This window comes from Podarcis erhardii (genome assembly GCF_964252035.2).
Source record: "Podarcis erhardii genome assembly, chromosome: 8".
NCBI lineage: Eukaryota > Metazoa > Chordata > Lepidosauria > Squamata > Lacertidae > Podarcis > Podarcis erhardii.
In genome coordinates, this window is record NC_138499.1 from 61,726,717 (window position 1) to 61,742,725 (window position 16,009).

The 16,009-nt window shown below is 42.8% G+C and overlaps 1 protein-coding gene across 1 annotated transcript; it reads left to right on the forward strand.

Annotated features, from left to right (window-relative positions):
- Nucleotides 1–14,620: 14,620 nt before the first annotated feature.
- LOC309348232 (putative CENPB DNA-binding domain-containing protein 1) lies at nt 14,621–15,798 on the forward strand. The gene is made up of 2 exons (XM_081873275.1): nt 14,621–15,353; nt 15,429–15,798. Exons 1-2 carry the CDS (start codon nt 14,871–14,873, stop codon nt 15,720–15,722), a joined length of 777 nt encoding a protein of 258 aa, XP_081729401.1. The 5' UTR covers nt 14,621–14,870; the 3' UTR covers nt 15,723–15,798.
- The last annotated feature ends 211 nt before the right edge of the window (nt 15,799–16,009 follow it).

Genomic DNA, 16,009 nt, shown 5'->3' on the forward strand with positions numbered 1-16,009 from the left:
GATCACCGGATCAAGCAGCCTTTTATCTGGCAAGTATTCTCTCTATTGGGGTCAATAGTCTTGATTGCCTCTTGCAAACCTCTTATACGGTTGCTGCCCCTCATCCAGATCCGAAACCTCTCTTTTGTTCCTTTGTATGTTTGTTCAGAGGGGTGGTGGTGGAATTTCCAATCAACTCTCCACTGTTGGATGCTACAAGCTAAACTTTGCAGGGGGTAGTGTGATAAAATGCATTTGTGTGCATTTTGGTGTGCAAAAAAAATAATCACTAGAATTCAAAGAAATATATATTTTTCCAATCATTCTGCTGATGTTCATAAACATTGACCAAATTCTGAATGCAGCTGAGAGGACTGGAGTTTGCCCCTTACAATATATTTCTCCAATATTAAGAATATGAAGGAGGGAGGGAGGGGGAGAGGGCAAGATTGTTAGTGTTCAGCTGAAGGAGCCAGGCCAGAGTAAGCGTCTCAGCAGTGCTTGATGAGACTCTATTGGCATCTTCTGTCACTTTTTACTACAGTACTGGGAGTTGCAGTACCGTACTTTGGCCATCTGCAGTGATGCTGCTGCAGCACAGCCAAGATGAGGCCAGAAAATCTGTCTGTTAGTAAGGGGTTATGGTGGCGTAAGGGGTAGGATGCCTGGGCCCCACGACCACAGTATGTGGTTTGATATCCTGCTATTAAAAGGAGGTGTCCTGATTTAAGCTTAAATAATGGCATTATGACACAGGATCTTGAGACTAAGTGGGTGAAAGAATTGCTGATGATCGTGGTGACAGCAGCAGAAGGGAGCATGGTAAAATACTGAAGCTACTTATAGGGTTTTGAGCGGAGGAAGAAGGGGTTTTTAATTATTTTTTTTTTAATCCATTCTGTATGTGTCACACATAAAAACAGATTTCTTATAAATTTCAGCATGGTATTCTTTCCAAGGCACTGTAGACATGTTTGTGCCTAGAAATCAAAACACAGCTGGCAGATCTAATTTTAGGCCTACCAGATCTGGCAGTGTCCATTTAGCAACTCCAGTGTGTATGATTTCCAAGAGGTAAAATCCTACAACAGTAACATACAATCAGGTAGTGTTGGCTGGAAGCCAGGGGAGAGTTGCGTGGTTATTATTGATCACATTTATCCCATGCTTACTCCAGTGTGATGGCCACTCACACACTGCCAAAAAAAGAGGAAACACACCCACAAAAAAGAGCACAAAAGGGTACAGATTTGTATATGCTAATTCAGAGGTAGGTAGGTAGAGCCGGGAATCCCAGGCAATGTTTCCAGCATCTGATTGCTGCTGAGAGCTCTGCTTAAGAAGGTTGAAGCCAGCTGGTTCTCATCAGTGTCTTCTCCTCTGAGTCCTTGAAGGCAGATCAGCTGCAGGGGAGTCATTCCGCCTTTGTCCCCTTCAGGCTGCTGTTCAACAGGTGAAGCTGATTCCTGACCCATGACACTCAGTCTTCCCCGCCCCCCCGGTGGTCTTCATTCTCTAGCCACTGAGCATCCTAAATCATCATTGGGCCATTTGGGTTTGTTTGTTTTCCCTTTCTCCTTTTCATGCTTGGTGCCATTTTGGCTACAAAAAGGCTGGCAGTCTAAGACAGAGTCTGCTGGTTAGTACATATATATAATTTATTACACAGCTGAAAACCAGGATACTTCATTTAATACAACAAATACCAGTACAGAAAAAATAAAGTAAAATAAAATGGTAAGCCAAATTGAAGACCTGGTAATTGAAAAGAGAGATAAACGCATTGCAGGGAGTTGAACCAGATGACCCTCAGGGTCCCTTCCAACTTTTACAATTCTATGATTCTATGACAAATGGGTCTATGTGGATCCAATCAGTAAGAGAAACTGATGTATTTTGTACATGTAATATAAAGAGGCTGCAACTACAGTATTTATTTTCATATTGAAAACTATGGATTGTGTCCAGTGCTGTGAGAGCAAAACTCACACAATGGGACTTCTCCTTACTCTCCCCTTCTTATGCCTTCTCCAGTACACCCACCCCGTATTTTTCCATCTATAAGATGCCCCCATGTATAAGACGCCCCCTCTTATTGGGGACTTCAAATTGAGAAAATGGGGAAAAATTGTCCCCTATGTATAAGACGACCCCCATTTTTAAGCTTAATTTTTCAAGAAAATAACCTAGTCTTATACACAGAAAAATACGGTATTTTCCAGAGGGTCCCTCAACTCTCTGGAGCAGAGCAGATATTCATTGTGTGCAGGGGGCTGAAGGGGTGGGGAGAGGAAGAAGAAAGCTCCATTGCACAAGTGGAAGCCTGTTTCCCGAGTGGGACAGCATTGGCTACAACGCCTCACCTGTATGCTATGCTGTGGACAACATGAGTGGGTCTTGCGTGTAACTTTGCAGGCTATGTCTGACTTGCCTTAAACGTGTGTAACAGATGCTTTTCTTGCCAGTACTTAGCCTGCCAGTTGACGACTTGCACGACCCTAGAGATAATCACTAATATATCACTCCCCTTTTGTTTTCTTGATCACTGGAGTCATCCGATTGAATCACACATGTGAGAAACAGTCTGGGTAATTTATGGAAATAAAAATATCTACAGCGCTGAAATAAAAGACGTCGATGTGTGGCAACAGTAATGAAAGAAATTCATTTTCTGTCAGCACGTTGGCATTCTTCAGTTGTTTTTTAACCAAGACATCCTGAGTGCGTAAAAACATTAATTCTGCACACTAAAAGCAAATAAACCAAGAACACATGTACCCAGGCTCACCCAGATATTCCTGGAAGATTTCAAGGTCAAGTCATGTCTCTAGTCTATGAAACATAATGTTTTGTAATTCAGTTCTGTCCCGTACAGTTATTTCATATAACACAGTGAGTCAGCGGGCAAAACAATACCTAATAATTTGCTGGGGTTTGTTGCATTTCAGCTTTTTTCAGCATACATAAATAAAAAATGCCTAGAAATGATTTAATACTCCTTTTCAGCAGCTGTGGTTGTAAAACTTAAAAATCTGCCAGCCAACAGCTAGTAATGAAAAAATATTTCTTATTCTTTCTATTTCCCCCAAGGAGCCATCTCCCAAGCCTGACACAGCTTGTTGAAATCTATAAACAGTGGTGGTTCAGAAAGATGACTGGGGCAGGGTTGAGATGTAAGTTGTTTAGGCCTATTAATAGGGCAATTAAGGGTGGGTTTTTTTTTAAGCTGTTCTTTGTCTCACACATGCAGGAATTAATGAAGAATGCAAATATACAAAGGCACCAATATTTTCACAGTTAAGAGCAGCTGTTTGTCAAAGGCTGGGCACTGTAGGTTTAGAATAGTATAAAGCCAAGCTGATGAAGTTTACCTGGGAGGAAAGTGGAAGCTAGCCATATTAGCAAACGAATTTTCGCACAGTTGCAGAAGAAAATGTGAACTGCATTAGAAACATGGCCTTAAATTTGGCCGTGGGTTTTGAGCACATAATGATACATTTGCTTTTAATTGGGAACATTTACTTCTGAATGTTAACTTGTCGGTTCACAGTGATGCAATGTCACCAAGACGGGGCTTGCAGTAAAGGAGCATGCTGGGAACTGCCGCTATACAGCTGTGTGCCTGGCTACATACAGTGCAGCTTCCATTGCTGGTACTGTCCAATTATCCAACTTCGTTTGCCAGTATACCTGATCTGGCAGCTATCTAAATAGTTTGTAATGATTTGGAGGGTACCAAAGGGAACGGATGTCTCCTTAACATATGTGGGCCAGAGCCCCTATATTCATCCACCAGGAGGCCAGTCTTGTATGTATAATAACTTTATCAGGGAGCGAAGATGTGTGTGGGAGGGGGGTTGCTCTCTCCTGCCTGTACCTACCTGTTTATTTGGTGTAGTACCACAGTAGGCTGTAGGATTAGGGAAGGGTGATGGCTATGGTTTATAGGAATTTTGGTCCATCTCCAGGCTTCCCATCCAGACTCCAGCTGTGTACGAAACTGGGATGCTTGTACCTTGCATTGTGCAAACAGGACAGATTGTGGATCAGTGGCACCCATACTTTGTTTTGGGCTTTTGTGCATTTGCGGGCAGGATTTCTCAATTTAGTTTGATTGTATGCAATCCAGGGCTGCAAGGGCGCACTGGACGGAGCAGCAGATTGACTTTGTTGGCGCACCCATTCAGCTCCAACCTTGCCAATGCTCTACACCATCCCAGTATATGACAATGACACCAGCATCAATAGGCGTGCTTGGTGGCCCTGCTGCACCGTGCTGGCCACTCCTGCTTTTCAAGTTAGCAAAGGAGAGGAATACATACCTCTAAGCATTATACCCATTGGCTAAATCCATCCTGTTCACAGTACAATGAGAACTATGTGTTGGCTGTATACCTTCCCTCCCTTCACAGTGACCAGTGGTATGTGGTCAGAGGACATAGGTAAGTTCCCTGGGTAGAAAGATGAAAGCATTCTTGGCTATGAAGTCTTTGCATGCAGGTAAGCAGCCATCATGCACAAGGGAGGAGGTTATGAAGTTGCTGCACAATTTATTTTTTTTGCAAATTAAATTTTTATTGATTTTCATTACACATACATACATTCATAAATTACACATATATAGGTTACATATTTAACTTAGGCTCTATCATGCCTCTGACTTCCCTCCATTTCTTAGGTAAGTATCAAATAAAGTTCTAATATCACGTACTCTATATATCTTATTATCAACTACATGCTGTAAGAGTTATTCCAACCCTGCCAGTGTCTTCAAAGATTTACAATTGTTTCTTATACGCATCAAATATTTACTCCAATTTTCTTGAAACTTCTGCTCGTCCTGATGTCTTAATTTTCCTGATAGTCTGGCCAGTTCTGCGTAGTCCATCATTTTAACCTGCCAGTCCATTATATTCGGTATTATGTCTGTTTTCCAATTCTGAGCTAACATATTTCTGGCTGCTGTCGTGGCATATAAAAAGAGGTTTTTATCTTTTTTTTCAATTTCCTTTCCAATCAATCCCAGTAGAAAAGCTTCAGGTCTTTTTGGGAAAGTATATTTAAATATTTTTTTTAGTTCGTTATAGATTAGTTCCCAAAAGCCCTTCACTTTACTACAGGTCCACCACATATGGTAGAGGTCACCCTCTACCTCTCCACACTTCCAACATTTCTTATTTTTTGTTCTATACATCCTTGCTAGCTTTACCGGCGTTAGATGCCATCTGTAGATCATTTTCCACAAATTCTCCTTTAAGGCAGTGCAAGCCGTAAATTTCATGTTTACATTCCATAGTTCTTGCCACGCATCAAAATCGATATTATGGCCGAAATCAATAGCGCATTTAACCATAGCTTCCTTTATCTCTTCGTCTTTCATATACCAATCCAATAATAATTTGTATGTTTTTGATAGTAATTTATTTTTACCTTCTAGAATATCAATATTGAATTTAGATTTCTTATCCTCAAATCCCTTTTTCCTTTTATCTTCTTTTAGTAGATCATTAACTTGGTGATACTGTAACCACCCTGTAAATAAATTCTCTACCTCCTCATACGGTTTGAGTTTTATATCTTGATCTGTCTTTTTGATTAGTTCTTCATAAGTAGGTTTTCCCCTTCCATATTGACTTTTTGGATAGTTAAAACTTCTGTTGGTGAAATCCACCAAGGGGTTTTCCTTTCCAATAGGTCTTTGTTTCTTTCCCAAACTTGAAATATTGATCCTCTGATTATATGGTTTAGAAAACCCCTGTGAACTTTCACCTTCTCATACCATAGGTACGAGTGCCACCCGTACCTATTGTCAAAACCTTCTAAGTCTAAGAGATCGGTGTTTTCTAATTTTATCCAGTCTTTCACCCACGTTAAACACGCCGCTTCGTAGTATAGACTCAGTTCTGGCAGGGAAAAGCCTCCTCTTTCTTTTTTATCCACCAAGATTTTCATTTTTATTCTCGGTTTTTTTTTTCCTGCCAGACGAATCTTACTAATGTTTTTTGCCATTCTTTAAGTTGTTTTAGCCCTTTAATTACTGGAATAGTTTGGAATTCTGGGCAAAACATTCGTTTTAATCACGGATATTCTCCCCAAGAATGACAGCTTTAATCTATCCCATATTTCTAGGTCCTTTTTAATACCCCTCCATGTTGCCTCATAATTGTCTTTGTACAAGTTTATATTTTTTGCTGTAATCCATACTCCTAAATATTTAACTTTCTTAACTGCTGTAATTCCAGATCTTTGTTGTAGTTCCTCTATCTCTTCCTTGGTCATGTTCTTTGTCAGCATTTTGGTCTTATTCTTGTTAAGTTTGAGTCCCGCCACCTTGCCGAATTCTTCTAGTCTCTGTAAGGCTTCTTGTAAACTCTTCTTTGGCTCTTCTAATGTTAACTGCACAATTTAGGCTATACATTAAATAGACTACAGGAGACGTAAACAACAACAACAACAACAACAGTGGCAGGACTCTCCCTTGGAGAATGGAAATAGATGTATGTGTAGAAGCCTCTGACTTTAGCATGGCAGGATTGCATCCTACTCTACAAAGATACAGGTTATTTTTGGTCATTGGTCCAACTTATTTGGCCTCTGGCCCTGTTCACCACTGGCATGTTGCCCTCCAGAAAGTTGCCCTATGGGGCAATTTGGTCCTTGATCTGCAAAAGGTTTTTCACCCTTGCTTTGATTCGTTTCTTGTTTACCTTCCTCTGACTACACCTTCTTAATGTGTCTTCTCTTTGCCATCTCTAGAACAAGTAGTTTTTGTAGTGAGATATATAGATGAGACTGACTTTGACCACTGTTCCAGCAATGCAAGCATCAAAGAAAGATACATTTCTGCTATTTATCGGGCAATCGCATTGCTTTGCTGTTGTAGCAGTCACTGCTTTCCATTCGCAGAGGATCACACTGCTAAAATTACATCATTCATTGCTGTACTGGGATAATCTAAAAGGGGTGGGGAGGAGAGAACAAATGCAGAAACCCCCTTAGAGATATTGGGTTTATCCCTTTTATCAACTTCACTCTGCAGAGCCAGCCTTTCTCATTTGCAGAACAATCAGGAACTGCAACATGAAGAATCCATGTGGCTATGTGTTATATAGTAGGGGGAAGAGAATTCCTGTCTATAAATCTCCCCCCCCCCATGCCAATCCTCCTTTCTGTTCTGATGTTAACAAGGCAGGAATCTGAACAGATGCATACAAGTTGTCTGTCTGTCTGTCCATCTGCCTGCCTGTCTGCCTGTCTTGAGTTGGCAATCTTGATAAGAGGTTCATTATAACCCAACACTGTCAGAAATCATTCTGGGATGCTCAGCAAAGAGGGAAACATCATTGATGGTTTCAGGAGGGGTGTGTGTGTGTGTGTGTGTGTGTGTGTGTGTGTGTGCGTGTTAATTAAATGGGAAAAGTGTCAAGAAACTTTCTTCAAAGGTGCTAGGCAACTGTTTCTTCTGAGGCATGTTCATTCCCCTTTTTCTTTTCTCTCTTTAAGGCCTTGAATCTTTTGATAACAGCCCTCTAAGTGCTTTCCAGGTTAGGAGGATGAGAGAGAATAGATGGCAATCATGATGCCGCTGGATGATAAAGGCAGAGCGCAGACTAAACCCTCAGATCAATAGGAATGCAGACAGCTGTAACCATAGACTGCCTGGTGTCTGCTCCAATTTGACTCCCTCTTTTGGGCTGCGTGCAATAACATCAGGCTTTTGAGCCACAGGAAGTTTCTGCATGTCCTACAGCTAAGTGCCAGAGAGGGTCTGTGGAGGAAGTCTGCTACTTAAACCAATGTTGTCATTGGTGTTCTCCCTCCCCCCATGAGGAAACTGGAGGAAGGGGGGCAGAGACACCCAGTCACATCAATGCAGTATTTTAGTTCTCTAGATTTTTTCAAAGAGCACTTTGACGCTGAAGAAAGCAGCATTTCGAAACAGTGATTGACACTCAATATGGCCAGAATGGAAGTACAGGCATATATATATATATATATATATATATATATATATATAGCCTTAAACAAAAACAACTAAAGCTCTTTCCACTGCTGAGATAAACTACTGCTCAGTTTTAAAAGATAAACTGTTATTTCAGCAATGGCAATTCCTGCAGTTAAAATACCAGGCAAACCTACAGATGCACCTCTTTTCCAAATGTGCATTTGATTTGATTTGTTTATCATTTAATCATATTCAGCTCTTCAGCGGCTGCATGGATGGAGGTAAGATACATGCTCTAAGCTACCCAGGAAGCTTCATAGCCACTGCTCTGGTCAAATTTGGAGCCCTTTGCATTGCATTAAAATGAAAACAAAAATCAACGAATGATCCAATCATGGACTCTCATGTAATATGCAGTCTGAATAATGGCCAAGGAACGATTGTTAATGAGATGAGCCAAGGAGCAATGGGTGTAGACTACACAAAGATCTACTTAGAAAAAAAACCTTCCAAATCTGTAGGAAAAACAAAAGCAATGTAGCAATATGTTTCTGGAGGTTCTATGGTCTTGTTCTTTTCAGTGAAGGATAATAGCATCTGACAGAAAAGCTTAGGGATGAGATAGAGGAGCCCAACTCTGGTTCAGAAGATGCTTATAGCCTCAGGCAACCAGAGCCATTTTCATCTTGTACTATGTGTGAAAACATCTGACAGTTGTTAATGTGGAAGAAAGTTGTTTGCCAAGCAAATGAGCATTCTGATTAGTAATGTGTGCCTTACATTCCTACTGCAAGCTAACTCCAGCAAGAACTGTTTTATGAGTGAAAATGCCCCCCCCCCCAATTGCCTGCTGGGCATTTTTTAAAATGTGAGCTTGTGACTTGGGGCTTGTCTACACCAGTCTTTATTGTGTGTTGGCAGCTGTTTGCATTTCCATTTAATGAACACCAATCCCAATGCTTTCTTCCTGTAAATTTGGGTTTACCCAATACAGGGATAATCTGATAAATTTGGGGAAATCAGGCTTCAAAACCACTCCACTCAAGATCACAAATGGGTGGATCAATAGTAACTGCTTGCTATTCCCCTTTCCATACCCACTACTTCCTCAATGCTTTCATTTATTTTCCGGCTGTGCTCATAACTATTTCCGGTGCAGTCATGAATGGAAGATTCTTTTTCCCTTTAGATTCCTCAGATTTGCACAAAACCAGAAAACTGCACAAGGAAATTTACGATTGTCTGTGTGCTTTCATACACTTCTTAAGTAGGGACTTAATTAAAAAAAACACTCACAAAAAAACCAAGGTGTGTGCAGAGCTCTCTATCGGCAAGCCATATTATTGTGCCAATTAACAAATTAGAATACAGCTGCCTCAATACAGCTGCACACTTCCTTTGCTGGGCTCCAATGAAAATGGCTTCTCCATGCAAACCAGGAAGTGGACAATGGAACTACTCTTCTTATCTCTGTGGCTGTGATCTCCCGAGTGACATGGACACTGTTAGGCAGTTGAATGTGCATGTATACTCCTCCCTCCCACTTACCCATCCACATGGCCCTGGGCACTGGCAACCCACACTACGCCACTGACTACTCTGGCCTAATTCAGATGTGGGGGAAGTGGATTAACAGCTAACAAGCACATGGACCTGCCTTTGACTACCCTCCATCCTCTCTTCCACTCACATGCTTGGACAAATGAGTCTGAATAGAGAGAAACTGATTGACACCTCGAGTGATGGTCCCCTAGAGTAGGGCATTTCCATGGGATCAGTGTCCAGAACTGAAAAGCAAAAATAAGTTAGCTGAAGGTGTGTGAAACAAGGTACAAATGGAATTTGTTGACAGAATTGAGAAAGTGGTACTCAGAAATGAGTACTGAATACTCTGCTTATGCAAGTCTGAACACATGCATTTTTTAGAAGGCTTAATACAGGGTTGGGTAGCTAGAGGCTGCTAGGCTGGACCTGGTCTGCTAAGCCTCAGGAAATGGCCAACAGAATGGCTTTTGCTCCTGATCTGATCTTTAGAGGAGGATTTCTAAGAGAAGACAGAGCGTTTTATCTCCCAGTTGGGGAGATGATTATTATTTTTATTCTTATTATTTAAATCATTTCTATACCACTTGATATTGCCAAAGGAATCTCTCAGTGGTTTACAACCTGTTTGTAGGACATTACAAAATCTCAAAACAAAACGTCACAAATGGGAATCGGGTAGAAATGCAATAATGCTTCACATTTAAAGCAACATAATTAGCAGGAAAGCAAGATATACTCTTAAATAACCCCATTAGAAATAAAAAAACTATGTATAAACATAGTTAATGACTAAACAAAACAGATGAAGTGGAAGTTGTTCCCACCGTTCAACCCCTCTCCACTCCACAAAGTCCCCAGTAGTATTAAACATAATTTACAACCAACACATTTGGAAATCTGGCCCATTCTGTGTGTTGCAGTTTGACAACACCTGGAATCCTCTGGTATGAAACCAGTTCACATCCTTGCAGAGCCATATGAGAGCATGAACTACTGCCTCTGGCTGCCTCCGCTCTGTTGCATTAAAAATGCTAATACTGTATTTTCCCCTTCCCCGTGTCCATAACACAGGGATAATTAATATTGTGCATGTCTCTCTCCATGCAGCTGCTCTGTGTGCTCATTTTTTATTTTTATTTTTGCAAAACTCTCCAGCTGCTTTCAAGCTGTTCCTTTGAATCGGCCACAATACTGGCATTCCCTTCCCCCATGACAGATTTGTTTCTTAGGCTGCATACACTCTCTTTCTTTGGGGAGAGGAGAGGAGAGGAGAGTGGGCTAGAGGGACTTCCTTCTTCCTGCTCATCAGCACTATATTTTTATTATTTTGTTATTTATTAAATTTGTATTCTGCCCTATACCCTGTAGGTCTCAGGGCAGTTCACAGGATAAAGCCCTGATTCTACCAAGAGGAAGAAGATAATTTGGTGCCCAATCTTTTTACAGCTTCCTTCCCCCCTGTTTAAAAAAATATGGAATAAAAACTAGGCCTAAATACAGTGATGCTAAGCAGCACTCACTGGTGCCACTTCCCTCTCCATGAGGGCACAAAGGAGCTTCCTGGGAATAAAGTGGGATTTCCTCCATCTTGAGATGCAGTTGTTTATCTTGTGATGGATGACCTGAGCAAACCTCACTTATGGTTTCCCTGTCTCCTGATGAAGAAAATATTATCTTTGGCTGTCTACCCAGAAGTGAGTCCCACTGAGTTCAGTAGGACTTATTTCCAGGTAGGTGGCTATAGGATTCCAACCTTAGATTTCCATCCATTCCTCATATCAAGAAGCTGTCAATGAGCCACGTCAACCACAGGGAAGACACACACACAGCAGGCAGGGAATGCAAATTAGCTCTTTATTAACAGAAAATAACAACACAGCAGAGTCCTCTGGTTCACCTTAATCCAGCTGAGACGTGGTTGAAACTGACCACTGGCCCCACCCTTCCCCCTCTAGTCTTTCACTCCGGATCCCTTCCAAGCCTACAAAAGGGGTATCGAGAGGGCTGAGCTCCTCCTCTGGGCCTGTCTGACCTGTTGCTCAGCAATGTGCAGGACTCTCCTTGATCAAGGTGGTAGAGGGGGAGGCAAGCCAGTAGGACTGGGACTGTCCTGCTGCCATGTAGCAGGGGCAACTTCTAACTCCTCTCTGAGTCTGTGATTGTACTGTGACTCTCAGTCTCTAACCCTGTCCTGGAAGGGCCTTCTTCTCCTGACAACTCCCCCATCACTCAAACTCCTCGCTTCTAGCACCTCCCAGCTCGTCCCTTCTGCAGACTGCTCTTCAGCGTCCCACCACCAGGATCTGGGATTGTCTTCTCCTGTGCCCTCCCTGGGGGGTTCTTGAGCTGGCAGCTACTACCACTCTTCCTAATCCTATACACCTCAGTAGCTTATAAGGAACCCTGAGGCCCCCAAACCAATGGGAGAATGAAAGCGACCCAACACCTTTCCCATTGGGCTTCTCTCTGTTGTAGAGTGGACACTATTCCTAGGGATGCACGAGGGCTAGCTTAATAGTCAGCTTCATCACCCATGGTTTGGCTTATTTGAATCTGATCAGTGTTTGTTTCAATTTAGAATTTCTGGTTTGTACATAAAGAGATTCAGAGAAGCGGAAAGTAATATTGGCAACTCTCTTCCTTCTAGCCATGCAGAAGGAGGGGAGGGAAAGACACATGAGTCCAGCACTTCAGTGAGGCTTGTTGGGGGTCATCTATGTAGCACTTAACCCTGGTTTAGCATTGCATGCAAGTACAGCCATAGTCCTCCTGATGTTATGATGCATAGACTTTTCAGGCTTTATAAATCCAGAATGCTGAAAAGGCCAACTTTAACCAAAGAGCCAGTCCTATAGCTAGAGACTATTCGGAATCTATTCAGAATATTTTATTTCAAAACATTTTATATCTGATGGTTATTCATATTGCAGTGGATTCTTTATTTGTCATTGCACTGTTGTTCTGTACTTCCTCCAAGGAGCTCAAGATGACATATATGGTTGTCCTCTGCTTTTATCCTGACAACAACCCTGTATAGCTGCTTAAGATGGCAGGCAGATGGCTGACCCAAAACTACCCAAGTAAGTTTCATGTCTGAGCAAGAATTTGAACCCCAAGAATTTGAGCATGAATGGCTGAAGTCCCGCTCTTTGTCCACTACTCTCTATATTCACTCTCTTCTAGACCCATTCCGTGCTTATAATTTTAGGAATGTATACTTTGCATAGGTTTTGTGAATGCAAATTGGCTGAAATGATATTTGAGAGAGCTTATTAAAAGCAATGGATCATTTCGCTCTTACTGGAATGTGTCCTTTTTGCTCCAGTACAGCTCACCACAACTCATTGTGATGGGTAACATGGATGAGCGCTGTGAGCAAGATATTTTGAAAGTTATTGATTATCCGCTATGAAAATGTCAATAAATAAACTGCCCATGGACTCTGCATGTGTTGGAGTCAGAATATTAACGAGGGCAAGATAAAGGTGCAGCTTGATCCATAGACAGGAAAAATTAATTTTTGTTGTGCAGACAACACTACACAAAAACTAATGGAAAGGGTAGAGAAGGGTAGAGGTCTTCTTCTTTGTCTGTTCTCTATTATTTACACAGGGTACAAACATATTGCCACGCCGGTCAACTTGCATTTTGTTTCTGTTCCTTCTCTCCCCATTAAGTTATAGACCTTCTAAGGCTAGCTATACATTGAAGATGGTGGTGATGCTGGTGTAACATGAACATATGACTGGACTTGCCAACAACCCTTGGGGTTTTGTGAGCATACTCACTGAGCGCCTGAAAAATCCCATGAGGTTTTACAGATGCTTGCAGGACATGGTGATAGAATGCAAGGAGAGCCCTCCTAGGTCAGGTCAAAGACCCATCTTGTCCACTATTCTGTTCTCATAGTGGCCAAACATGTGCATATGAGAAGCCCGTAAGCAGGATCTGAATGCGCCAGTGCTGTCACCACTTGTGATTCCCAGCAAAGCCTTTTCCTGTTCCCCGGGAGATGTCGTTGTGGGCTGGGAGCAAGCCCTCCCCATGCGTGCAGGGCGGGATCACCCCTGCACCACTGAATGGTCCTCGGCCACATCACCCTTAGGCTGTCCAATTCAGACAGTCCGGGGGCGTGGCGTGGGCTATTTAAACTGCCCATGGCCAAGGACTCGCCCATGGTTTTCTCCCTGCTTGGCCAGTTCTCCCCCCTCCCTTAGGTTAGGCTCTTTTATTTCTTGACCTTGCTATGGAACTCGGTTGGTTGCCTTGGTTGTCCAAGGCGCCTGGTAGGTATTTTTCCACTTGTCAAATTGGCACTGGCCATTTGGGTTTTTTTGCCTACCTTGTAGCAAATCGTCACAACTTTGTAAGGTTTGGCGGTTAGGCATTGGAGTACAGTAGTGCCCCGCAAGACGAATGCCTCACAAGACAAAAAACTCGCTAGACGAAAGGTTTTTTCGCCCGCGATTTGCCTCGCAAGACGAATTCCCCTATGGGCTTGCTTCGCAAAACGAAAACGTCTCGCGACTTTGTTTCCTTTGTGTAAAAACCATTAAAACCAAGGGTGCTTAGCTTGAGCAGCTGCAGTTGCGACTTGACTTCGAGGAGCAACTGTTAGCACGTGGTTTGGTAGCCTTTTCTCAGACTTTGCTCACTTTTGAAGATTTTCCAAAACTTTTCCAGAACTTTTCCAGAACTTCTCTTTCATCCATTTGGTAAGTTAAACTTTTAAAACTTTTTTGGGGGGTTTTGGATTTTGGGTTGGGGTGTTTGGGATTCAAGGACTTGGTGTTGGGAAGGGGTTTGCGATAATCTGGGGGCTTGTGGGCCTTTTTTGGGAATTTTTATGATTTTCTGTGACCACTGGGCCAGGTTGATTTTTTTTGAAAAATTTTCTGAGTTTGAATTTCTGAGTGCTGGCCATGTTGTTATTTTTTGAAATTTTTTTTTGTCTGGGTGGGGAAGCAGTTGGGGAGGGGTTTGCAGCAGTTGGGGAGGGGCTGGGGGAGCAGTTGGGGAGGGGTTTGCAATTTCTGTGTTGTGGGTGGGTTGGTGCGTGTCTGTGGGAGCAGTTGAGGTTTTTGAAGACATTGGTGATTTTTGAAGCTTTTCTTAAACTTATTTTGCAGCGATTTGAGGTTTCTGAGGACGTCGGTGGTTGATTGTTGAAGCTTTTCCAGAACTTCTCTTTCATCCATTTGGTAAGCTAAACTTTTAAAACTTTTTTGGGGGTTTTTGGATTTTGGATTTGGGGTTGGGGTGCTTGGGATTCAAGGCCTTGGTTCTGGGTTTTAATTTCTGTGTGGTGGGTGGCTGGCTGCTTTTGTATTTTTTGGGTTTGAAGCACATCACTGATTTTTTTTTCTGTTTCTGAGTTTACGAAGGTAGGAGCTGTGCTGCCATGGGACCCAAGAAGACTGCTGCTGCGGTGGCCGGCGAGAGGAAGAAGGAGAAGGTGATGCTGGAAATGAAGAAGGAGATCATCTGGAAGCACGACGGCGGAATGCGTGTGACGGACATCGCCAGGGAGTACGGCAGGAACCCATCGACCATCGGGACCATCCTGAAGATGAGGGAGAAGATCCTGGCGACTGATGCAGCCAAGGGAGTCACCAGGATCGTGAAGAACCGCCCAGCTGTCCTGGAGGAGGTCGAGAAGTTGCTGTTCATCTGGATAGAAGAGAAGCGGCGTGCAGGGGACACAGTGTCTGAGGCCGTCATTTGTGAGAAGGCCAAGGCCTTGCACGCTGACCTCATCCGGGAACAGCCAGGAACCTCAGCCGAGCCAGAAGTCTTCAAGGCTAGCAGAGGTTGGTTTGACCGGTTCAAGACAAGATCTGGCATCCACAGTGTGGTCAGGCATGGAGAGGCTGCCAGTTCTGATGTTCCTGCGGCTGAAGACTTTGCAGCGGAGTTCCTGGAGGTTGTGACGACGGAGGGCTACATTCTGCAGGCAGAGGCTGCGCAGGAGCAGGCCTCACTGGAAGAGGAGGAAGCAACTGAGGAACGGCTGTCCTCCGAAAGACTGAGGGACATTTGCCAGAAGTGGAAGGAGGTGCAGACTTTTGCAGATCTACACCACCATGAGAAGCACGTGGCACATGACGCTGGGAACTTTTATGATACGAGGGTCATGTCGTCTTTCAGGGAGCTGCTGAAAAGGCGGATAAAGCAGCAGACTATGGACAGGTTCTTGACCAAGAAGCAAAGAGTGGAAGAGGAGCCTTCTTCGAGTGGTCCCCCAGAGTCTTAGAAAATGTACTGTACACTTTGTTGATTTTTAAATGTTTTTCTGTCATGTTTATAAAGTTAATTTATTTTCCCTTCAATTTTTGAACTGCTCTTTACAGTATGTGTGACTTTAAAGAGCAGTTAATAAACTGTTGTTGTACCAAATTTGGCTTTGTTTGGACTTTTTTTGACCATAGGAACGCATTAATTGATTTTCAATGCATTCCTATGGGATTTCGTGCTTCGCAAGACGAAAAATTCGCTAGACGACAAAAATTGCGGAACGAATTAATTTCGTCTTGTGGGGGC

Bases quoted from the DNA above. Each gene is read 5' to 3' on its own strand.
- LOC309348232 (XM_081873275.1), top strand. From the start codon at position 14,871: ATGGGACCCAAGAAGACTGCTGCTGCGGTGGCCGGCGAGAGGAAGAAG. The intron at 15,354-15,428 runs GTTCCTGCGGCT...CTGCAGGCAGAG, and splicing joins GAGAGGCTGCCAGTTCTGAT to GCTGCGCAGGAGCAGGCCTC.